This window comes from Bufo bufo, chromosome 7 (genome assembly GCF_905171765.1).
Source record: "Bufo bufo chromosome 7, aBufBuf1.1, whole genome shotgun sequence".
NCBI lineage: Eukaryota > Metazoa > Chordata > Amphibia > Anura > Bufonidae > Bufo > Bufo bufo.
In genome coordinates, this window is record NC_053395.1 from 199,861,140 (window position 1) to 199,887,548 (window position 26,409).

Consider the following 26,409-nt stretch of genomic DNA (forward strand, 5'->3'; position numbering starts at 1 on the left):
TGTACTGCCAACCTCAGAAAATTCGAATACCAGGACTTCTTGGGCCACTTTGGAGCTATCGGAATAACCAAGGCTTCCTCTCTCTCTATTTTCTTCAATACTTGTGGGATAAGGCAAAATGGAGGGAAGGCGTACCCCAATTCTTTGCTCTGAGCCAATCTGTTAGGGGTTTTAAGGCCCGTCTTTTCTTCAAGGTCGATCGAGCAAGGTCTTGAAAGATAAGGATATCGTGGCCATTCCACTTTACGGATTTCATATCTCTGTCTTTGGTAATTGCTTCTTTTACAGGGAAATTCAGAAATTTGCAGATAACGTCCCTGGGAGGGGCTGTAGGAGCTGGTTTGGGCTTTAGAGTCCTATGTGCTCTTTCCAATAATACTTCATGAGCTGAGTCCAGGCCCAGGAGAGATGGACATATCTGGACTATTGTATTAGGTATGTCTCCTGGGGCAACCGATTCTGGGATACCCCTGAAGCGCAAATTATTGCACCTCCCTCGGTTTTCCTGATCCTCTATGGCGTTGTAGAGGGTATTTATGTTAGACTGAATAGCATGAAGACTTTGTTTAACTGCAGTTTGGTGTTGTATTATAGCGGTTTGAGAGTCCTCTAGGGATTCCACCCTGCGTCCAATGTGTTGGACGTCTTGTTTAATAGCCAAGAGGTCTGTGCTCAGTGGCTCCAAGGCAGAAGCCAGGGAGTATGCAAGGGTTTCCTTGAGGTATGTACGGGAGATAGGAAGAGCGTCAGAATCGTCCTCACCTCCCTGTGCATTATCAGGAGACTGTCGGCTTGTGACCAGAAGCGCGCGGTGAGGTCAGCGCCATCTTAGTTTCTCTCGCGATGCCGGTAGATGCGGCTTTTTTAATGAATTTCTCCATGTCGCCGCCGTTGTTTGAGGTTTTATGATGGTTTGAGGTGTCTCCCGCTTTAGAGCCTCCTATCTTCACCATCATGGATCGGTCAGGCAATATTTCCAGGCTATATGGGCGAGTTTACAGACGGAGCTGCAGCTTCAAGCGTCCATTCACTTCAGGCGCTGGCTCCAACCCCCAGGCGTACCCTAATTCTTGGCTCCAGTCCTGTGCTAACCCGTCCACTGCTGATGGGCTATCAAAATGATTGAGGGAGACATTTTCTTCTACCTTCCTGTTGGCTCTTGAGGCGAAAAAGTCCACTGTAGAAAGACCGTACTTCTGGACCGTCTGCAAAAATATTTAATTTGTTCAGACACCATTCTCCCTGTTTTATGGAAACTCGACTGAGGAAATCTGCTACAACATTCTCCTTCCCCTTCAGATGTACCGCTGAAAGGAAAAGCATTCTTCTTTCTGCTATGCAAAAAATCTCCTGGCATAGATGTAGGAGGGAAGAGACTCTTGTTCCTCCTTGACGGTTTTATGTAGGCCACCACTGTTGAATTGTCCAAATAAACACAATCTTCCTGTTTTTTTATTTCCGGAAGAGCCACAGCCAGCGCCATCTCTACTGCTTTTAACTTCTTGAAATTGGAGGATGCTTTTCTCGTAATCAGATCCCATCTCCCTTGCCAGTATCTGTTCCGAGAGTTGTCTCCCCAACCCCAAGGACTGGCGTCTGTGGTAATTATGGTCTGGTCTGGATATGTCCATTTAACTCCTGCTGATAGATGTTGTGGTACTGTCCACCACAACAGGGAGCATCTTGCCTTTGAGGACAGGTGACATTTTTGATCCAAGGAATAAGGGGAGCCGTCCCACAATCTTAGGATGTCTGCTTGAAGATCTCTGGAGTGGATATGTGCATAAGGTACTGCTGGGATTGCTGATGTCATCTGCCCTAGTACTGCCATTGCTTCCCTGAAAGTACACTGGTAGGACAGGAAGACTGACCATATTTGTTCTATAATCGACTCTCCCCTTTGAGGTGGAAGAAAACTTTTTTGTAAAGAGAGTCCAAATGAATCCCCCAAAAAACGCAAACTTGAGAAGGAATCAGATTAGATTTTTTCCAATTGATTATCCATCCTAGATTTTCTAAAGTGGAGCAGAGGAATTTCATATCTTTTTCTAGCCCTTCTTTTGACTCAGAGACTATCAAAAAATCGTCCAGATAGGGCACCAGAGTAATTCCTGACTGTCCAAAAAAAAAGCAAAAAAAAAAAAAAGCCACCAACTCCTGGAGATGGTGATGACTCTTGGAGCTTGCGCTACACCAAAGGGAAGCACTCTGTATTCGAGATGCAGCAACTTCCTCTGAACCCAGACTGCTGTTCTTAAAAACTTTTAGGAGGAGGAATGGATTGGAACATGGTAATATGCATCCTCTAGATCCAGGCTTGCCATCCAGCAATCCTGGAATAGGAGGTTCACAGTTGTTTTTATCGTCTCCATTTGAAATTTCTTGTAGACCAGAGATTTGTTCAGTTTCATATTTAAAATAATCCTGAATGTTCCATTTGGTTTCTTCACCAAAAATAAAGGGGAATAGAACCCTTTGCATCTCTCTGTCTTGGGGACTGGACAGACTACTCCCTTGTCTAAGAGAGAAAAAAAATCTCCAATTCTAAAGCTTTCCTTTTTTCCGGATTTTTGGGACAAACTGTCTGAGTGAAAACATTTTTTGGACGAGAAATGAACTCCAGCCAGAATCCGTTTTCTATTACACTTAGGATCCATTTGTTCTGAGAAATGGGCCTCCAGGCTGGGAAGAACAGACAGTCTTCCTCCCACCTGACTTCTGGTGTCATTGCGGTTTGTCTTTTGGTCTGTTTTCCTGGGTTTTAAACAAAAAAACAAAACATCTTTACTTTGTCTACCCCTTAGTCTTTTAAAACTGGCCTGGGGTTTACAAAAAAAAGTTTTCTGGGGAACCGGAAACCCCTTCTTTTTGTCAGAGGCTCTCTCTACGATGTCATCAAGAGAGGAACCAAACAATCTAGAACCTTCACATGGGAGAGAGCAAAGTCTAGACTTGGACCCTTGATCCCCTTTCCATGATTTAAGCCAAATAGCACGCCTTGCTGCATTTGACATGGCAGCTACTCTGGCAGAAAAACAGACCACATCAGTAGAAGTGTCTGCAAGGAAATCTGCTGCCTTAACGAAGGTTGGGAGGGAGGATAGTAAGTCCTCTCTAGGAGTTTTGTCTCTAATATGAGATTCTAGTTGACCTAACCATAGCCTTAATGACCTGGATACCCAAGAGGCGGCAATGGCCGGCCTGAGACTTGTAGAGGCCCATTTCCAAGTACGTTTAAGATAAACGTCTGCTCTTTTACCTAAAGGATCACCTGAACAGCCTAAATCCTAAAACGGAAGAGCCGATTTTTTGGCTATTTTAGCTACAGGGGCATCTACACAAGGAGCTCTGTCCCATATGCCCGACTGACTCTTCAAATGGATATTTTATCTTAACAGAATTTGTTATAAAAAAAATTCTGTCAGGGTTTTTCCATTCTTTCTTAAATCAGTGCTTCTATGTTCTTATGAACAGAGAAAACTATGGCGTTTAGGGCCAAGGCCCTCAAAAACCTGGTCAGCGATAGTCTTAGGCTGTTTCACGTCCTCCAATTGCATTGTGGTTTTTACGGCTTTTAACAAAGGCTCAGTATCTTCAGGTGGAAATAGCGCTTTCCCCGCTGAATCCTCATCTGAGGACAAAAAAAAAAGAATCAGAAGATAAATCCTGACCTGATTCTATGTCTTCGTCTTCCCCAGAAAGATCAGTATCAGAGTCCATATTATAGGTACGCCTTTCTGGTGATTTCGGACGGCCCCGACTGAAGGATTTAAAGGAAAACTTAACTTCAGATCGTACCAAGGCCTTAATGGTTTTAGATAAGCTATGGGATTCTTCCATGACATAGTGGTTTAGCATATGAAGTTGACAACGCTACTCTACATCATCCACATTCTTTATGTTTAGTTTTGCCGAAAGATTTCTTAGGTGTTTTTGCTACCTACAAAAAAGCAAACACCACCCAAATTTATTAGTAGAGGATCAATCTCACCAATTCGTACAGTCAAGCTTCCCCATTCCTCAGGTCCAATACCGGGCTTGTGGGCCTCGAGGGCTCGGCGTGTCACCTGGTTCCGACATGTTTCGTGGAGGCTCCAGATCCTGCACAGCACTGTGTGCGCACCAAGGCTGGCTGCCGACTTATTACGTGCCTCGGCTCCTTTTAACACCAGGCCCCCAAAAAACGCTTAATCCATGAGGCAGGTGAGCCCTCCCCCTTCTGGTCAGCGCTGCCGGAAGAAGCCGCCCGGCGCACATGCGTGGAATGCATCGGAAGTGCGCTCCGACATTTTGGAAGTGGGACGCCGGCCACCGCACTACTGTGGACCGGGAACCACCTGAACACGACCACAGCGGCTCCCCAATGAGGCTTGGGAGGAGGCAGGAAGCAGGACAGACTTAGGCGACGGCTCCCCCAGGAGACTTACGCCGCCAGGGATAGGTGCCGTTACAGTGTTGTAAACCCGGACCTTCCCCAGCCCCCCGAGGTGAGAACCTAAAAAAAGAGGGAACTCCTCAGGTATCTCCTATCCGGAGGACAGGAAACCTGAACTGAGGTGTGGTGGGGGTGCAAACAATTTCATCTATTCAGGTGTCCTGTCCTGGATGGGAGGTCCTAGTCGCATAGGTGCAGTCATGGGTGAGGGGAGAGAAAAAAAATATAAAGAAGTGTTTTTTCCAGAAACAGTCCCACAGCTGTCCACAGACTGTGCCTGCTATTGCAGGTCAGCTCCAATACCAGACACAGTCCAAACTGATGTGGTGCTGCTCCTGTATATAACAGCAGACATCTTTATCTCTTGTCCTGCAAACCCCTTTAATTCCACTAGTTTCGTCTCTTCAGCTCTTCACAGATCATACTGTGTACGGCATAAACAGCAATTTACTAAATTCACCAATCTATTGTCGCTAATGGATTTAAAAATAGAGCAAGACGGGAGATATTCAGATTCTTCCTGCAATACGTTAGCAGGCTGCTGTTTTATGACTCTTAAGCCCCATTCACACTTACAGGGGAATCCTGACATTTTCTGGAGTTTACCCGGAGGGGTTGTATGTGTGAACGCAAAAATCTGCAGTATCAGTCCCAGACTAGTACTAAGTCTGGGTTATGTCCGAGTGAGCGCATGCGTGAAAACAGCAGTAAATGTTCCAGAAAATCACAGTGGCCGGGCCTAAAGTTCCCGCCCCTTGTCTAGGCACCTGGAACATTTCCTCTGTAGTGAGAACGCACCCGAATTGGAACATCCCAGGAGTGATAGCTACATGTGTGAAAGGCCAACTCTGGTAAATCTCCGGACCTGATAATCTAGAAATATTCCAGAGTTTAGGTGTGAAAACAGCATCAGTAGCCTGCAGCTTATTTGCGAGATGACAGACCACCATAAACGGTGAGATATGATTTGCAGATGGATATACAGGGATCTGAGGATGTGTCCTATGTGCACGGTTACAACAAAGATTACAATGCCATTAAATCTGGACATGCATCTGTTCTGTATGGATGGAGGGCGAGTCCTTGGAATAATTTCCTCTCAAAGGCCTAGTTCAACATGGCTTCTTACCTATATTTTCTGTGCATGGATGTATGTGCAAGCTCTTTCGGTTCTTGGTGGAGACAGCCTACATCCTCCCACAGGTTCTTAGTTCAATGGATTAAAGAGGTTTTCCGAGTGTATTATACTGATGATGTATCCTGAGGATAGGTCATCAGTATGTGATCGGTGGGGATCCAACTCCCATCACCCCTAACAATCAGCTATTTGAAGAGGTTGTGGTGCTCTGGCCTTCGAGCAACTTACCATACAATATATCGTGGCTGTGCTTGGTATTACAGCTGGGCCCCAATTACTTGAATGGGATTGAGCTGCGCCTAGGCCATGTGACTGATGAACATGATGTCACTGGCCTGGGAGGAGGCACCAGAGTCAGACACTCACCATCGGATACTGATCACCTATCCTGAGGATAGGTCATCAGTATTAAACACTCTGACAACTGCTTTAATTAATCTACTTGAAATCTAGTTTGCGGAGTATGCAAAATAGTCGGCCATATTGGATTTCTTTCTTTATGTTCCATGAACATTCCATGTCCATGAGCTATCTAAGGTCTATGGTTAGCTTAAAGGTGCCCATACACACAACAGCAAAGTTAGATGAACCTATTTTCGCGAGACTGGCTGAATAGAGAAAGAGAAACTATCGCTAAAAGGCGTCTCGAAGCAGCTTTGTCCTGGCCCCCATTAAGAACAGATGCAAGCTCAGGCGTAAATGTGTAAGGGAGTGTCTGAAGGAATAGCTTGCTGGCCTAATGACAAGTAAATAAAGGGGAAGTCCTAACATGTCAGCCAATAAGATTACATTTTATTGGTGCTGTAACGACTGGTAGGTGTGGAACCACTGTGTCAACCAACCAGTTTGACTTTGGATTAAACCTGCGGGCGTTATCCTCGCAGTTCCCTGGTATTCACCCTTTAACCGCTCTACAGGAATCTGGACTTCGCAGCAGGGGAGCCCCAAGTCTGCTTCCTCCTGGAGTAGCCCCTGTGTGGTTGACAGCTGACCCACCAGGTTCAGAAACACTGGTGAGCGGCACCGAGGGATCAGGCAAAATTTTAGTCAGTAACATTCGAACGAATCCGTGAAACAAGTCCTATGTCAGGGCAGGCAGCAAAGGGTCAATATGGTAATCAGGCACAGGTCAGGTTGAGGAAGGAAGTCAGGGATCAGGCAGACGTACACTGGCAGACAAATGAAACTCAACACCTTAGCAGGGACTAGAGCGCTAGAACACCTATTGCTCAGGCACCCTCCTGAAGGGGGAGGTGCCCTAAGTAGCCTGAGGTGGCCTGCCATAGGCTGGAAAAGGTTAGGGTATATGCACGCAGGTCATTTTAGAACCAGGGGAGGACCGCACTCACCCTAGAGGCAGAGAGAAGAGGCATAGCAGGAGAGTGCAGGCCACAGCCTGCAACAGAGTATAAGCTATGGTATTCCGGCACCCGGGACTGCTATTGGTGATAGGCGAGTGGAGCAGCACCCATGCCAACTTCGAACAGCAGTGTGGAGACAAAGTGCAGCCATAACAGGTGCAAGTTGCAAAATTACAGCAAACACAGACTGGTTGAAAATGAGCAAAAAATTTTAATTCTCTTTTGTAAAAGTTTATCATAAATAAAACATTAAAGTACAAAAATTGAAGTTCTAGCCCCATTTGCAATCTGTTTTGTTGATACTGTCCTATGCCCGGCATACTAATGCATTACTTAACGGGGTCCTTTGTGTGCACTTCCCTTACCGCCGCCTGCTACTCCAATGCTTCATTCCCTCTGCCTGCCTGGTAACAGATCGATGGCTCTCCAGATTCACATTTTCCTGCAGATTCCAATAATGTAGTGCAAGTGCAAGTGCAAGATCTAATCACACATTGCAGAGTCATTTCCACTAACATGTATAGTACATTATGGTGCATTAAAGAGGCTGAATTGGTTAATGGAAGCATTAAGGACCCCAGCAGGGTAGAGAACGATTAAAATTAAATACATAAAATAAGGCCTATGGCCGCTGCAATTTGTCAAGTGTTTTCAGTCATTTACTAGACTGCGCAAATGATAACCCAAAAAGCAAGTTCTAACAATCACCTTAGAGGAACTTTTCAGGATTAGAGAAACATGATTGCTTTGTGCCAAAAACAGCACCACGTCTGTCCACAGGTGGTGTGTGGTATTGCAACTCTTTCACTTTAATGGAGATGCAAAATCGGACTTATTTGCCTATAATCCTAACCAGTCAGTGGTATACTGGGTGCACAGCTGGGGGCTAATTAGTTTCCCTACTCTCTGCTTTGCCAGACCTCTTCTGTAAGAAAATATGGGTCGCCCCTGAGGTGGTGTGAATGGCAGGTCATGCGTCTGCTCACAGAGAACTTGTGATGGTGAAAGATCACTGATTAGCGATCGACGCGTTTCTGGATGCAGGGTAGGATGGTTACAAACTGCATCCAACAGACTCCACCAACTTATGGAGACCATTGGGGGGTCCGCCTTGTTGACGGCAAGACCAATGCTGAGCTCTTGCCATCCAATGTGATGGACGTGCCACTGTAGGCGAGAACAGTGCCTTATTTGGGGAACTGAACATTTCTGATACTTTCTTAAAGATTTTTTTTTGGGGACAATACTGATTTTCTGTCCTTAAAATCGGTCATGAATACCGGGTCGGTGGGGGACGACTCCTGGCACCCATCCTAACCAGCTGTTTAAATGGTCTACGGTGCTGGGACGAGCGAAGCAGCATCTTCATAGTGTACTGAGCATAGTGCCGCACATTGTATAGTGGCTGTGCTTGGAATTGCAGCTGAATCATACACTTCAAAGGTGATGTGACCGAAGGCCGTGACGTCATACGCAGAGGAAACGGCCGCGGCCAACAGTTGATAGGTAAGGGTGCCCAGACCCCTGGGGTGTTAGTTATGTTCTCTATCACCTAGGGAAAACATTCATTTTCAAACGCTCTTGCCGCCTATACCTGGGATGCTCAACCTGTGGCCCTCCAGCTGTTGCAAAACTACAATTCCCAGCATGCCCTAATAGTTATAGGTTGTCCAGGCATGCTGGGAGTTGTAGTATTGCAACAGCTGGAGGGCCACAGGTTGGGCATCCCTGCTCTATACCATGCACAGACAAATGCCCTTAGGTTAGATTATTAAGGTATTTGCAACCTAATTAGTGCAAATTCCTTGTATGTTCTCATCGCTGAGTGGTCATTGGTAAAACCTAAGTGCCCGAAGACCACAAAAGTGTGAACACTGTGAGCATTTCCCTAAAATATGAGCATCTGTGAAGGCATGACACCTCCTGCGGTGCTGACAGTTTTCAGACCACGCGGCTGTGCCATAATGGACTCATCGATCAGAGCGCTGGAAGAAAGCAGCAACAGGAGGCACGGCCTCACATTTAACCCGCTGTACCACCAGGGAGGGGACAGCAAAAACTTCATTCCAGAACCATCTTTCTGGCAGTAAGCACGATGACGGGAGGAATCGCCTGTGGCTGAGGTTCGGAGAGAAGCGAGTGCCTAATGCACAGTAAACGAGACGGTGTAAAACGCGTTATTACCCCAGGAGTACATCTGAAATACCTTGCTGTCAAAATCTGACGTGTTCACGCAGGTTTGAATCACGAAGAGGAGGGAGTCGACCAAGCCTTCACAGTATCTCATCTGCTTGCGTGCTTCTTCCCCCGCTGAACTCAGGTTTCTGAAGAAACAAAAGCACGGCTGTCAATAAGAAGAATAAAAAATATATAAAAATACCATTTAACCGGGGTCGAATAAAACATTAAGGAGCCGGAGTAAAAATATCTGTCCTGTAAAAAGCCACAAAAAAGCATTTTTATTATTTTATTATTTTTAAGGGCAAGAATAGTCTGCGGCCATGTTCTTTCCATTAAAATACCAGGAAACCAGGCGGACCCTATTAAGGTGAACGCTCCCAGTCATTGTACCCCCCTCAGATGCCGCGTTCATACATGATCGTGGCATCTGACAGCAATAATTGGGTGTGAAATTAAAAAAATAAATCATACTTAGCTCATCCATTTGCTCGCGACAGGACGGCCGCCGACTTCTTGATTAAAGATCTAGCACGAAATCTCGCGCGGCCCATGAGGACGTCAGATTTTGTGCAAGATCTTCAATCAAGATGGTGGCGGTCGGCTGTCGCGAGCAAATGGATGAGGTAAGTATGATTTACGGTAATTTATTTTCATTTTACACCCGATTATTATCAGATGCCGCGATCATGTACGAATGCGGCATCTGAGGGGTACAGTGACGGGGAGCGTCATGATGAGTATGATTTTTACACTATTTCAGGGAAAATCGATTCGCTACCAGGAAACACAAGGAAATTCGGCTTCGTGGCTAATCAAATTTTCCTTGAAACACTATATACTACCCATGTTACTTGCATGCATTTTTAGGTTACACAGATGGGCCTAATCCACTGCTGTAACCCACACACTCGGGGGCTCACTTAGCACAGCTCAGCTCCCATTGGTTACTATGGGGGGGGGGGGTGTCAATGCTTTAAAGGGACACTACCACATCAAAACAGTTTTGTCGAGCCGATATGTTAATTTTTTTTAATTTTTTTTATTACAAATAATGGATTTCTGGATATAATTTTTTAGAAGTCACTCCATGTTATTTACTTCCTATCCTTGGACCTTTGGCAGGGCACAACGTCTCTCTTACAGGGGCTGTCTCAAATGGAATTTATCATGTAGAGAAAGTTAGTACAAGGCACTTACTAATGTATTGCAATTGTCCATATTGCCTCCTTTGCTGGCAGGATTCATTTTTCCATCACATGGTACACCTTTCGTACCCAGGGGTTACGTCCACTGCTGCAGCGCAGATACAAGGTGGCCAGGACGGGAGCTGCTGCGCATGTGTGCTTATGTACGCTCTCACAGCCCTGACCACCAGAGAGGCTGACGCTTTTTCCTACAGTGTGCAAGCACGACCACTGCTGCTGGATTGCAGGGTGGTGGTAAGCCATGGAAACGAGCAGTGTATAAGGTGTTGGAAAAATTAATCCAGCCAGCAAAGGAGGCAATATGGACAATCACAATACATTAGTAAGTGCCTTGTATTAACTTTCTCTACATGATAAATGCCATTTTCTGAAGTAAGACAACCTCTAACTCAGACAGACCATCACTGCGACCAGAGAGGGAAGGGGGATAAGTGACTCAATTACAGCATGACACTGATCAGTACAATACTCTTCTGTAGACATCTTTAGGCTACTAGGGTTTTAGTTTTCCGGTATTGAGATCCGTCATAGTGGCTCAATACCGGAAAAAAAACGCTTCAGTTTTGTCCCCATGTATTGTCAATGGGGACAAAACTGAACTGAATATAATGGAAAGCTCCAAAATGCATTCCGTTCCGTTTAGTTGCGTTCCCAGACCGGAGAGCAAACCGCAACATGTTGTAGTTTGCTTTCCGTCCTGGGATGCGGAGCAAGTCGGATCCGGCATTACCCCCAAGTCAAGTCAATGGGGACGCATCGTTTTCTCTGACACAATAGAAAACGCTTCCGTCCCCCATTGACTTTCAATGGAGTTCATGACGGATCTGTCTTGGCTATGTTACAGATAATACAATCATCTGCATCCGGTTGTATTATCAGTAATGGAAGTGTTTTTGCTGAACCCTGCCGGATCCAGCAAAAACGCTAGTGTGAAAGTAGCCTTACCTAGGTCTATCAGGACAGCAACTGAGCTGTCATCCAAACTCTACCAGTCTACTATTATTTTAACAGATTACATCTTCCCATCACAATATGTTACTTATCTACAGAAGACAGTTTTCTCTCTCTGTGTTGTAACAAAAGGACAATATTTTGTATTACATTTTCATTTTGGTATAGTACTACCGAAATAAAGACAAAAATCCTTTCTTTCAATGAATATTGAGTTTAAAAATACCGCTTTCTGACTGAAGGGCCTTTGAGATAAACCTCAACTAGCTGACATGGAGACGTCCAAACGTTAGTCATAAAAACTTTTCATCATTTCTAGATTTACTACTTTTTTTTTTTTTTCTTTCTAAAAATCTTCAATAAAATCTCAAGTTCAACTCTGCACCTCAGAAGATTGGTTTTTCCAGCTCCATAAAACCAGTAAAGCGTTCTGTTACCTCATGCAGCCAGTGGTATTGCGGAGAACCGACGAGGACTGGAATTTCATTTTGTGATCGTCGTCGAAGGAGGAATTATTCAGTCCGGAGTGTGGAACGATCACAGTGTTTGTGAGCGGCGACAGAGCCTCGCGGATAATCGTCATCTTTACGGCGTCGCAGGATGATAAGTTCCACAGGACTCCTGGAAGAACAGAGCACAGACCCCATAAAACACTGCCGAGGCGCATACAGAACATTTCTCTCGGTTATAAATGGCGGTCTTGACAGCGCAGTATTTCCCTGTGTTGTGCGTATTCTGACCACAGTGTTATTTCCAATCGTCTGAGCCTTCATTCTGATGTAAGAGCTGCGTTAACGCAGAGTAAAATCTTCACCTACGAACACCAGTAAGAGGCTCCGTAGAGAATTAATCACATCTGAATGAATTGCTTATTACTTATCTTGTACTGATCCTGAGTGACCGCCAGTATTATACTCTACAGCTGCATTTAGAATATTGCTGGCTTCAGAGCTGAACTCTCCCCCACTCACTCTGGTAACTTGCATTTTTGGATGTGTAACCTGGTGTAGGAAATTCTAAAATAGCCCCTGCATATTCAGGCGGATTATCGCTAGCGAGCGATCATTTATAGGCGCAGCTGATTACCATATGAACAAGCTTGATCATCGGGTAATAGATTGTTGGAGCGGTCACCTCAATCGTCGTTTTCCGGCAGCAGATTATGGGGTCTAAATCATCATTTTCCAGCAGCAGATTGTGCCGTCGGCAAACAATGAGTCAGTATGGGGACGAGTGATGGCATTACCGATCGCTCCTCCCCATACTGTGGAGGAGATCGCTGCATGTAAAGGCAGCTTTCTCCTCAACTCAGGAGCAGGCGACTGTCGTGAAGGAACGCTTCCTTCCTGACAATCATCTGCTCCATCAAGCAGTTTAAAGGGGCCTTTTGACCAGCTTACTGATGGTTTCCAACATTGCTGTGGGCTATAATACATTCTGTAACGCAGGATCAGTACAAGATAAGTAAAGAAATGTAATTACAAAGTTACTAACATTTTTACGTAGACTAATTCTATATATAAACGCTGCAATAAAACATGGGAGCCCCAACAAGATGAGGCTTAAGGTCATTCTGGATGAGGTGCTTCAGGATATGGAGGATGCATCAAGCGCAAGGGTGACCAAGGTTTACAAACATATTTGTGACGTTAAAAAAAAATTAAGCAATTTCATTTAAAAAAGATAACAGAATTGTAATAGTCTTTTACTTCAGAAGCAGAAACTAATTAGTGTTTTACATCTCTATGAATGTAGTTAAAAAGGAGAAAAGGAAAGTTAAGCTTTAGGATCTGCAATGCAGCTATCTCCGTAATAGAGCTTCACAAGGCTGGGGTATAAAAGACTACAAAATACAAGGAATTGTCCAATAGAGAAGAAAACATACAGCAATAAAATCCCCTCCCCCTGCACACACAAAATGCAAAGGGCTCATGAACACAATGATAGCACACAACTCAATGGAGCCTTGCACAATTCCATTTTTTTACGGATCCATGTGCCGATCGGCAAACCTCACTGCAGGTCCTATTCTGGATCGTTTTTGTGGATGAGAATTGCCATTTCTATTGATAGGAGTGAGAAAACAAAAAACGGAAGGCACAGGGAAGCATTTTTTTTTTCAAGGAACAGTTTTTCTGCAGACCAATACAACCATGTGAATTAGGTGTAAGGGTTTTGAGAGGCGCTTGAGTCCCGTATGAATGAATTGCTAGCAGTTTGCAATTAATAGGTACAACCAGTTGGGCGGTGGGGGGATGGGGGGGCATGATGTCCCTTCACAGACAATGGCAGCACTGATTGGATATTGTCAGACTGTGACCCCCCCCCCCCCCCCCAGTCTGCACCTTCATTGCAAACGGCTAGTAATGTATTCATAACTTCTAGCAGGAATAATAAAGGAATTGCACCTCATAGAATCATGAGATTCTACAAGATATAAAACAAGTAGATTGACCTACTGTTTACGCTGCTTTTTTCTTCCTACGTCAGCCAGTTTTGCTCCTTATAGGTTTTATTTATAGCTGGGGATAGCCATGTTATAATAGCATATACTGAGCTATTATTTTGTCACAGAGTCACCAAAGCTTCACCGAAATGCACAGCCCCTGCTCTCTCCTCCTTCCAGTTAGGATTCTCCCTGAATGCAATGCAATCCTTGACCTTCGGCAGCTCGGTAGTGATAAGCCAAGACTCCACATCTCTACAACATGTTCTAAAGCCACAGCTGGAGATCTCCTTTAAAGGGCATCTGTCAGCAGATCTGCACCTATGACACTGGCTGACCTGTTACATGTGCGCTTGGCAGCTGAAGACATCTGTGTTGGTCCCGTGTTCATATGTGTCCACATTACTGAGAAAAATGATGTTTTATTATATGCAAATGAGCCCCTAGGAGCAACGGGGGCGTTACCGTTACACCTAGAGGCTCAGCGCTCTCTCTGCAACTGCCACGCCCTCTGCACTCTGATTGACGGGACCAGGCAGGTGTGAGCACATTTACACTGCCTGGCCCTGTCCATGAACGTGCCGATGGTGGGGCCAGTGTCAATGTCACAAACCTTGAGAACCCGCCAGGTCTCCTTTTCTAAATACCAGAACATCTCCCCCGCTGTAAGCAGTATGTGACCTTGATGGCACTGTGCAGAGGGCTCAGAGCGTTCAGACTTAGCTCGATAACGTCTCCTTATTTCTCTGTAACGTGTCAAAGGATTTGATGGACAAATTATTAAAATCTTCACTTAACATCTGCCCTTGGTGGATTTGCCTCTTGGTGTTCGTCAGAGAAGTAATACTTCCCTAAATGAGAGCAGACAACTGCGGTCTCCAGCTACTTCATACAAATCTGTGGCGAGGAACTTCTGCGGGGGATTATCGATGCAGAGCACACACGTCTTCCATATGGCCTTGCTTAATGCGGCGCTGTTTTAGAAGTTGACAGAAATAATTACTTTCAATGTTTTCATGAAAAAGACGGGACAAGTTTGTCGGACGTACCAACGTCCACCGTGGTGTCGGAGGGCACGGACCCCTGGAACCCCACCGATCACACAATCAGACACATCCCATATCCTGTGGCTAGAGGATAAGGGGATCAATTCTATAAAGAGGATCTGCAAGGGAGGACTGGCCATAGACCCTACAGGGAAATTTCCTGGTGGGCTGATGCCCAGGGGGCCACCAGAGACCCCCTCGTGGCTGCCGTCTAAATACACAACAATCTGATGCTCTCAGCATGAATTAATGCTAGGAGCATCACATACTTATGTCCCTGGCCGGCTTCCACAGGGGCCCTCCTGAACTCATCTGTATTGCCCTCAGGACAGTGATGCAGTCGAATACTGCAAAGTGGGCAGCGGTATTTTGTGCTGCACTAAGGTACCGCTGCCCCCCGCCTACTTGTGTTACCCCGCCTTCTGTCAATCTGGATCCCTCTATCACATGGGGCCACTTTAAGTTCCCAGTCCGCCCCCGAGGACCCGTCACCTCTCCTGACAAGGCTATTCCTCTATTATTCCTCTTAAATATTTATGAATAAATGAACAAGTAACTAGTTGTTAACAATCCCTTTGTCCAAGTCATCTGGCCCTACACAGACAGTATTACATTGTGCAGGGACACAACCCCAACTGGTAAAACCAGCTGTTTGTTTATACATTTTCAACGCAGCGGTCTAAGAAAAAAAATGTTCTAAAAATCTTATTTAAAGGCAGAAACAATATTTTCTGAAACAGACTTCTCGAGGGTGGCGTGAGGCCCTGTTTAAAGTGAACCTGACAATGGCATAAGCCCAGACGTAAAGACGTTTTACTAAATCCTCAACTAAAAAAACTCCTATTCTTTAGGATGAAAGAAGGGTTTACTTTTTCCGCCCCAGAAACAGCACCCACTTGAATTGGGATGAGATGCAACACCAGACACAGCCTGTAGACATGAGGGGCGCTGTTTCTGGACAATGACTTTCATTCTGCGTTCCAGAACTAGGGGGGCCTGTGGTTCCTGGAGGGACCATTGGGCCAATAGCGCTCGAAGAGCATCATCCATATACTCTGCCATGGCAAGCACACTGATGGCCGACTACGACACCAGTTCTGATCAGTTGTTACGGGTGATCTTTTAGGTGTATAAATGAGGCACACAGTGCACAAAAATAAATAAAAAATATCCATTATAAAAACCACAGAATACAAGCCGCTTCTCGTTCACAGCCGTACTAAGCAGAGGCGATGTCAAAAGTGCAGCCGTTCTCATGCAAACAAAAATCAATATGACCGCCACATCGCGCTTCATATCAGACGTTTAGCCGCATTTTTCAAGTGGCTTTTGTTACTACGCTGAAATCACTTGATGGCAGCAGACGGAGGCTATTTCACTAACGCTCGGCTCTTTACATACCGCCACTTGAGGAGCATACGATAACAGGGCTCCTGCATCGGCCAAAAAAGGTGGGAGATTCAAGAGGAGGCGACAAAAAGCAGAACGCGCTCCTTGCTCTGCCTGGTCAAAGGCGCTATGGTGAAAAATCACTGCCGCAGAGAAGTCAGTCGAGTCGTAAAAAGCTTCTTAGATCCTTTTCACCCAAATAAAACCGTGACATAATGTCCCTACCGGAAGCAGCACCGAAACTTAAAAGGCGACTGTGCCAACGATTGCATTCCGAATTTTTGCAGACCCATAGACTTCGATGGGGCCACGTCCTGACAAGTATAGGACATGTTTTGTTTGTTTTGCAGGGCCGTAGAACGGAAGAAAAAGGCCTCATAGACGTGAATCTAATCCGCAAAACACAGATCCGCATTTTTGCGGACAGCATACGGCAGTCTGAATGAGCCCTTATAGTCGTACCAAGTGTAATGACCACAGGCTGAGAACACTGAGGCAGGGGGGGTTAGGTATGGGAAATGATAGGGGAGGGAATATTAAGAGGGTAATAATAATAATAATAATAATAAAAGTAATAATAAAAATCGCAAAAAATTGCTTTCCAGGATATGATCCCTTTTTAATTAGCCCCCTTAGGGTCCATTACACGAACCGATTATCTGTCAGGTTACTGGGGGAAGAGCGTTTGTATAAAGTGTAAAATCTGTCGGCAATCAGCTCATTGGCGACACGGAAAATCAGCGTTCCTGCGCAGCAGATCGTGGTGTATTAACAGCCCTGGAACAATGGTTTTCTAGGAGGACAAGCAATCGCTGAACTGCTCGCTAGTCATAATACAGCGGAGATGACTGTTCCGCGTATAGGAACGATCGTTAGCCGTTATCTGACCGTGTAAAGGTGCCGCCGATTACCCGATCAACAAGCATTCGTGCGGACACCTGAATCATCGTGCCGTCTAAACATCAATCTTCTACCGGCAAACAACAAGTCAGTATGGGGATGAGCGATGGCATTAGCGATCACCCCTCCTCATACTGTGGAGGAGATCGCTGCACGTAAAGGTTTCTCCTTCACTGATGAGCAGGCGCTTCCTTCCTGACAATCGCCTGCTGAAATGTCCCATCTAAAGGGATCTTGAATGCCGCCTTCATCTCTGCAGGTGATCAGGAGCGTCTGCTTTACTCCCAATCATCTGCCAGATACTCAGTCTGTGTAAAAGGACCCTTAGCGTGCGACACCTAATGAAAGATTCCTTTTACCTGTTGATTTGCTAACATCTCATCCACAGGCTCCGTGGAACGTTTCCATATAGAGTGATAGATGGATCTTACCCATTTCAATACAGCACAGTGAAATCTGCAGTACAATCCACCGGTTACTCGTGGGTTCACGTGTGGCCTGACCCCTTGTATGTTACGCACAGGTGGACCTATCCTTTATGTTACACACATTTGGACGAACCCTCTATATGTTACATATGTGGACCTACCCTTCATGTTATACATAGGGGTGCAAGGAGCTTGTAGAATCTATGCAGTGAGGGGGAGGCCTAGAAGAGACTGTATTACATGAAATATAGGCTTTAAAGAGGTTGTCTCACTTGCAAATGGCATTGATCATATAGGGAAAGTTAATACAAGGCACTTACTAATGTACTGTGATTGTCCATATTGCCGCCTTTGCTGGTTAGATTCATTTTTCCATCACATTATACACTTCTCGTTTCCAGGGGTTACGACCACCCTGCAATCCAGCGGTGGTGGTCGTGGTTGCACACTATAGGAAAAAGCGTCGTCCTCTGTAGTGGCCGGGACCGTGGGAGTGCACATAGGCACACATGCGCAGCAGCTCCCGCCCTGCCCACCGCATATCTGTGATGCAGCAGTGGTTGTAACACCTGGAATCGAGCAGCGTATATGTGATGCAAATATAAATCCAGCCAGCAAAGGAGGCAACACGGACAATCACAATATATTAGTAGCACCGCTGCCCGCGCCATACACTTCTATGAAGGCTTCCTCCGGCACAGGCTGAATGAGACCCTTGTCTCCAGGCTCTCGGGGGCTACATTGCTCCGATTCTGGTGCATAGAAAACTTGGATAATTCAAGGCACGCTCGGCTCTGAAGCACTTGAAAGAACCGAGAGCGGAAGAAAGGACCAAGTGAAGAATGGAGAATATTTGAGATCTCTGACACTTTGTTCTCATGTCTGGCAATCCTTACCTTCCATAAAAGCATTAAATATGTTTAAATTATCTGACAAAGAGCCCAGCACATACCCATCCCATCATCACCCCCCCGACACAGACGGGCGATTAGCTGAACCATCACCAGACCATATGAAGCACACTGCCTGCTATGACAGATCCTTCCCCCTCACTGAATGTGAACTATAGGAGTCCTGGGTTCAAGGGGTCTTCCTATCATTACATAAACTCCCCAAAATGAATCCACTGGGGACCAATGTGACTGCTCTGCACTTTTACCCTGTCAGCAGAGAACAGCCAGAGCGCTCTGGATCCAACACTGCTGGACGGTACCAGAATGCCTGCTGGCCCAATTGACTATAACGGGGTCCTGCGGAGATCCGCCCGCTATCCAGCAAACACGGCAGGACAAATACTGCTGCATGCAGGGGGTCCCGCCCGATAGATTCCCGGCAAAGTCTGGCAGATCCGCCCGGCCACAGCTGTAAATTAGCCATACATGTAAATTCTGCCTCGGATTGCACTCTAAGAACTACAAACATTGAAATCTGTGTTGAAAACCCACAGCAAAAACTGGCATCCTGCAGATTTAAAATCAGCAGCGCAGGTCAGTTTCCGCAGCGATTCCATGCAATATGTTTAAAGGGGTTATCCAACTCCTATAATGACCCCTCCCCCCCGCCCCAAATGCCCGGGCCCCTCACACAGATTGTACTTACCTCACTCCCCGGTACCCACGTCGCTCCTGATAACCACACAGCCACCACTGCATCGCCCCGTCGCGCAGATGAATAGCAGGCTGCAACGAGGATGAGCCTCCCTAGCATCGCGGCCTGCTATTGGCTAAAAGCACTCCCCAACCCCGGATTTTTTTATTTTATTAAACGGAATACATTTTTATAAAAAAAAAAAGCACCCTCCCCCTCACCCACTTTGACTGTATGACAACACTATATTTATCAAAGTATTTACATCAGAAAACTGGCAAAAATAGTGATTTTAATTTGCTTTCCTCCTATCACAAAACGGGATGCCTGCAGCCACCACTAGAGGGAGCTCAGTGCATAGGAATGTATACAGTTACCATTTACTGGAATGGAAAAAATATATATTTGTGCTCCCCCTAGTGGCGGCTGCACAAAAATGCTGAGTTTTCTTGTCAGTGCCAGGCCCCCATAGCAGTACCGTGGTCTGCCTCCACTGAAAGTAGGCCACTACAGGGGGAGCGAATCCATCCATAATGTGCCTTTAATACTATACCCCACCTAGCAAAAAAATTCATTTCAGAAAAGAAAAGAATTTCAAATATATATTTTACGCACATAGATGAGCAAAGAGGAGTGCGATTTTTATAAATCAAATATATCCCGGAGTAAGACGCCGCCGTCTCCTGTGTACAATCTGCCGTGAGCGATGAGTCTTTCTGTATTCATGGTGATCGAACTTGAGGTCAAAGTCATCATACTTCAGAGCGCCGTGAGGATTAGAGAAGAGATTAGCTCACGGGTTATTAAAGAATATACAAGTCTTCAAGAACAAATTGAGCAAAGTGGATAAAAAGATCAGAGCTAAAAATATATATATGTGTATGGACATCCTAGAGAGCAGAGACCCAGGGGCCCGCAGAGGACAAGCAGAGATTAGCAGGTTTTCAGAAAGTTTTCTCTCTCTCTAGCTAGGTTACCCGGCTTAAGGTAACATGATTAACCAGAAAGGAGTTATTTTCTAAAGTAATACAAGTACGGCTCAGTACTATAACGAGAGGGGTTAATTACGTACGTGCGGCCGACTGGGTGATTAACAGGAACATGGGGGATCAAAACAAAGTTTTGCTGGAAATTAAAAGTTTTCGTTTTCCCTGGGTTAATGATTACAGCCCAGGGAATGTAAAGGAGATTATCACGTCAATACTCTCCTAGGTGCTTGGTTAATAGCAAAACTAATTAGGTGATCCGTATCCAGATGTAGCAGACTTGGGTTTGTTATCTGGCACAGTTCATAGGGATTTGTTATCTTCGTAGTTCCCAGACTCTGAATAGAGCGTGCGAGATAGACTGCTGCTTCATTCAAGCTCCTACTCACTGCGGCAATGCAGCGCGGAGGAACACCGTCCTGTTGATTGGTGGGGCCCCAGCGATCAGACATTTGTCACCTATATCACAGATAGGTGAAACAATGGGTTTAATGGGCATCTGTCAGCAGATCTGTACCTATGACACTGGCTGACCTGTTGCATGTGCGCTTGGCAGCTGAAGACGTCTGTGTTGGTCCCATGTTCATATGTGTCCTCATTGCTGAGACATGAGCCACTAGGAGCAATGGGGGCGTTGCCGTTACACCAAGAAAGTCTGCTCTCTCTGCAACTGCCATGACCTCTCTCTGACAGGACCAGGGATTTTAAATGCAATTGCGCCTGCCTAGCCCCGACTTCTCCTACAGCCAAAGTGAGGGAGAGAGCAGAAAGCCATCAGAAACAGGTGCTGACAGATGTATATAAGACCTTGCAGCACCACCAGCTAGGTGAAGGACTTACACACACTCTGCAGCAGCAAAGTGGTACGGAATGTTTAATGAAAACTATTTACAAAGCTGCTTAATTTTGCATTTATGAAGCATATGAACAATAAACATAGAAACATAGAATGTGTCGGCAGATAAGAACCATTTGGCCCATCTAGTCTGCCCAATATACTGAATGCTATGGATAGCCCCCGGCCCTATCTTATATGAAGGATGGCCTTATGCCTATCCCATGCATGCTTAAACTCATTCACTGTATTTGCAGCTACCACTTCTGCAGGGAGGCTATTCCATGCATCCACTACTCTCTCAGTAAAGTAATACTTCCTGATATTACTTTTAAACCTTTGCCCCTCTAATTTAAAACTATGTCCTCTTGTAGCAGTTTTTCTTTTACCTTGTTGATTCCCTTTATGTATTTAGCAGTTTCTATCATATCCCCTCTGTCTCGTCTTTCTTCCAAGCTATACATGTTAAGGTCCTTTAATCTTTCCTGGTAAGTTTTATCCTGCAATCCATGTACCAGTTTAGTAGCTCTTCTCTGAACTCTCTCCAAAGTATCGATATCCTTCTGGAGATATGGCCTCCAGTACTGCACACAATACTCCAGATGAGGTCTCACTAGTGCTCTGTAGAGCGGCATGAGCGCCTCCCTCTTTCTACTGGTAATGCCTCTCCCTATACACCCAAGCATTCTGCTAGCATCTCCTGCTGCTCTATGACATTGTCTGCCTACCTTTAAGTCTTCTGAAATAATGACCCCTAAATCCCTTTCCTCAGATACTGAGGTTAGGACTGTATCACTGATTTTATATTCTGCTCTTGGGTTTTTACGCCCCAGGTGCATTATTTTGCACTTATCCACATAAAATTTTAGTTGCCAGATTTTTGACCATTCCTCTAGTTTTCCTAAATCCTTTTCCATTTGGTGTATCCCTCCAGGAACATCAACCCTGTTACAAATCTTTGTGTCATCAACAAAAAGACACACCTTACCATCGAGGCCTTCTGCAATTTCGCTGATAAAGATATTAAACAATATGGGTCCCAGAACAGATCCCTGAGGTACCCCACTGGTAACAAGACCTTGGTCTGAATATACTCCATTGACTACAACCCTCTGTTGTCTGTCCCTCAGCCACTGCCTAAACCATTTAACAATTTGGGAGTCTAAGCCCAAAGACTGCACTTTATTGATAAGCCTTCTGTGTGGGACAGTATCAAAAGCCTTACTGAAGTCTAGATAAGTGATGTTTACTGCACCTCCGCTATCTATTATTTTAGTCCCCCAATCAAAAAAATCAATAAGATTAGTTTGACATGATCTCCCTGAAGTAAACCCATGCTGTTTTTCATCTTTCAATCCATGGGATTTTAGATGTTCCACAATCCTCTCCTTAAGTATGTTTTCCATTAATTTCCCCACTATTGATGTCAGGCTTACTGGCCTATAGTTGCCCGATTCCTCCCTACTACCTTTCTTGTGAATGGGCACAACATTTGCTAATTTCCAATCTTCTGGGACGACTCCTGTTGCCAGTGATTGGTTAAATAAATCTGTTAATGGATTTGCTAGTTCGCCGCTGAGCTCTTTTATTAGCTTTGGGTGTATCCCATCAGGCCCCTGTGACTTATTTGTATTAATTTTAGACAGCTGACTTAGAACCTCTTCCTCTGTAAAGACACATGCATCAAAAGATTCATTAGTCTTCCTTCCTAACTGAGGTCCGTTTCCTTCATTTTCCTTTGTAAAAACTGAACAGAAGTATTCATTGAGGCAGTCAGCTAGTTCTTTATCTTCTTCCATATACCTTCCTTTTGTTTTTAATTTTGTAATTCCTTGTTTTAGTTTCCTTTTTTCATTTATGTATCTGAAGAATGTCTTATCGCCTTTTTTCCCTGACTGAGCTAATTTCTGAATAAAGATTCAGTGCAAAGAAGTCCATAACCTTCAAAGTATACAGAAAAAAAATAATTCTAAAATGTTTCGTGCACTGTCCTTTTATTGGCAGAATTAACACGCTGCAAATGTGCACTTGTCTCATACTAGGCAACGATCTAAAAAATTCATCAGGGTATGTCTCAGTCTGAATTAACAAAAATTCAGAAAGTGATTATTTTTCCTTTATGGAAACATCAAGCAGGAATCTTTGCTGATTTTAGTGTTTGTTCGCTCAGTCCTAATTTCTTTCTGCAAGTAGAAGCTATCTGCGGAAAACACATTGAAATGGTTTTGTGGCTCTATAAAAAACTATAGTTAATAGAAGGTCATGGAACTGGGGCTATACACAGAAGTCCCTCATACAAAAACATATTCCTAGAAATATACATATCTCGAAAAAAAAACAAAAAACTAGAAATCAGGGGATCAAATACTACAGAGCCCTCATTTATTGGACACAAACATTATTATAAAATAAAAAATCATCCCACCATAGACATTTATGGCCCTCCATGCCCCCGGCTGAGATGGCCACTGGTTGCTGCATCCAGGTGGAGAGGTTGAAAGAGGAGGCGCTGACATGTGTGCGGCTCTCTCCACTCCAGTCTATAGGAGGCAAGAAAGCAGCTGAACCAATTTAAAGGGGATGTACAATATTAGAAAAACATGGTTGTGTGTGGTGGTGACTTGACTGCATTTCTTGTGTGTTGAGCCCAAAAACAAGAAGCAGAGAGGAGTGGGGACTGCAGCAGCGGCAGGGTGCTCCCAATGTCTTATAGGTGCGGGCCCCACACCTATCCTTAGAATGGATTCCGCAAAGTGCCGGAGGGTGCACCGTGCATGCGCGGCCGTCCTCCACTCATTTCTATGGGACTGCCAAAATAGCAAAGTGCTGGCATGGCTATTTTTGTAGGCCCCACAGAGCAGAGTGCGCCGCTTGGCGTGCGAAAAGAGCAGAGTTGCGCCGCTTGGTTATTTTCGGCAGTCCCATAGAGATAAATGGAGGGCGGTCGCACATACCGGTGCTCCGTTCTAAGTACAGGTGCCGGACCTAGCAGACATTAGGGGCATATCCTAGTGATATGCTCCAATATCCAAGACTGGTTAACTTGCTTAAAGGGGTTGTCCTATCAGAATTGCTCTCTCTATTAGGATACACAGATGTCATTAAGGGGGACGCCTAATTGGGAGCCTCATCCACTACTCAAAGCAAAGAGCAGCGCACATTCTGGATGAAAGGAAATGTGTCGGTGCCAGAAATTCACCCCACAGGCAACAGATGGCCTCCATGGCCGTGACGGATAATTGTTGGCGGAGCTGCTTTAACAAAGTCAATTGTCCGTATAAGACGACCTCCTTAAACCTTAGTGTGGGGAGAAGTTTGACGTTAAAGAGGTTGTCAAGTGTCGGAAAAAAAGGGTCTATTTTGCCTTAAAGTCAGCAATGCTTTTGTCCATGGGCTGAGTCTTAAAATGCAGCTTTAATCAATTGCATCAGTATCAGATGCAATACCAGACACAACCTGTGGACAAGAGTGGTGCCGATTCTGGAAAAAGACCAGATCCTGTTTTCCTAATCCTGGACTAACTCTTTAAAGGGAGGACATTCACTGTTAAACCAGCCACAGTGTCTTGTAAGTCTAGCTCAGCTGAATGTAATGATATATTTTACTTATTGATCTGTTGCCTCATTCTTGAGAAAAACTACTTTCAATTCATGAGCAGTTAAGTGCACTGAGGGCGGGCCCAAGCTCCTTCCTCTGCTTGCTCCTTCCTCTCCTTCTTAATTGACAGGGCCAAATTCCTTCACTGTCCTCTCAATAAGCCCTGACAATCAAGGAGAGGGAGTGGATGGCAGTAGGAATAAGGGTGCACAGAGTGGCTTAGGCCCGCCCACGGTGCACTTAACTGTTCGTTCGCATATGAATTAAAAGTACTTAAGTGGAAGTTATCATTACATTCAGCTGAGCTAGTCCTACATGCCATTGTACCTGGTCTGACCAGTGAACTTCCTGCTGACAAAATCCCTTAAAGGGGCTTTCTGGAATTTAAATACGGATGACGTATCCTCTGGACAGGTCGTCAGATGACACCTGGGACCCCGGCTGATCAGATGTTTGAGAAGGTAGTGGCGCTCCTGTGAACAAGACTGCCTTCTCTCCGCTTTTCCTAGGCCAGTGACGACACATTCATCGATCACGTGGCCTAGGTGCATTCACTTATTATGGGGCTGAGCGTGATACCAAGCATAGCCACTATATAATGTGTGGCGCTGTGCTTGGTGAGCTGCGAGAAGGCCCTGGTGCTCACAGGCGCCTACTCAAACAGCTGATCGGTGGCGGTTCTGGGAATCGGACCCCCACCGAGCAGGTACTGATGACCTATCCTCTATATATATATATATATATATATATATATATATATATATATAACAACAACAACGTAAAAACTGATCGGACTGCAGTTCTTCATAAAAACAACCCTGGGAAAAATTTGGTAAAACAAAAAGCAACAAAGTAGGAAGAAAAGTGTATTTAACGTGCGGTTTTTGCAGAGGAAGTAGGAGAATGGAAGATAAATATTCCCGCCGTCTCATTCACACACCGCGCCTCCGCTTTGCCGGGGGAAGACTTGCGAGATTTGTGGTCCGTTTAAGTCTACCACAACATAATTAGGAGCGCAGGCGCCTAGGAGCAAATCAAAAAAGTTGAACATTATTAGAGCGATGATTACCGTACACTGTGGAGCGATCCCGCGAGCACAGTGTGTTTGTTTACGCCGAGCGGCTGGCGAAAAATGACAGACGACGCTAAGATTCTGGCCGAGGAACCATCCTAATGACCGGAGATGGCGGGCTTATTATGCGCTTCTGTGCATCGACAACATGTTTTTCTTTGGCCGTGGCATCGGATTCTTTGAAATCTAATCTAATTTTTTTCAACACACGGTACTGAGCAAACGCACAGGAAAACCTATCTGTGATCAGCGAGTGTGAAGTGGCCAATGTGTTGCTAGGCAACCTGACATCTGCAAAAAGTAAAATAAATGTACACAAGAAAATGGCTGACTGCACCGCTCTCACATGCTCTTTTCCTTGGAAGAAGGCACATCTGACCATTCGCTCCAGCTCTTTGTTTCGTTTCCATTAGATACGGATAGGAAACTGATGAGAATTTCTTTTTTCTCTTCTCCACCCCCCAAAAATTGATAAAAAAAAAAAAAAAAAAGCTGTAAATGTAGTCAAATAATAGAGAGAAGACAGTTTTAACGACGGCTCTTGTTCTGTATGGCCAAGTTTCTGAACAGAATGCAAGAGGAATATCAAATGCGCCAAAGAGTCACAGTCAAGATTTATAGACTGGCAGAAAAAGATGAAATGGCGGCACTTCATTTTCAGATGTCAAGGAAAGTAAGTGTCGGAGAAAAAGACTTCGGACGTTGCTATGCACTTCATTAAAACGACTTTCTCCAGGTAAGAAGAAAGGAAATAATGGACATTTTTATTATGCCATTTACAGACTTGGCTTGACAGTTACCGTACAGCAGTCGCCCTGTAGGAAACGCTTGCCACCAAGCTGATCTGACGCC

At 45.0% G+C, this 26,409-nt stretch overlaps 1 protein-coding gene across 7 annotated transcripts in view; it reads right to left on the minus strand.

Moving 5' to 3' along the window:
* The window catches only part of PKP4 (plakophilin 4), a 241,878-nt gene that overhangs the window by 18,547 nt on the left and 196,922 nt on the right, over positions 1 to 26,409 (minus strand). For all 7 annotated transcript variants that reach the window (XM_040440787.1, XM_040440790.1, XM_040440786.1 and 4 more), the window contains 2 exons: positions 11,709 to 11,892; positions 9,141 to 9,258 (listed from right to left, as the gene is read on the minus strand). In XM_040440787.1, the coding sequence (XP_040296721.1) occupies positions 9,141 to 9,258; positions 11,709 to 11,892 (302 nt within the window). The remainder of the gene's footprint in view (positions 1 to 9,140; positions 9,259 to 11,708; positions 11,893 to 26,409) is intronic.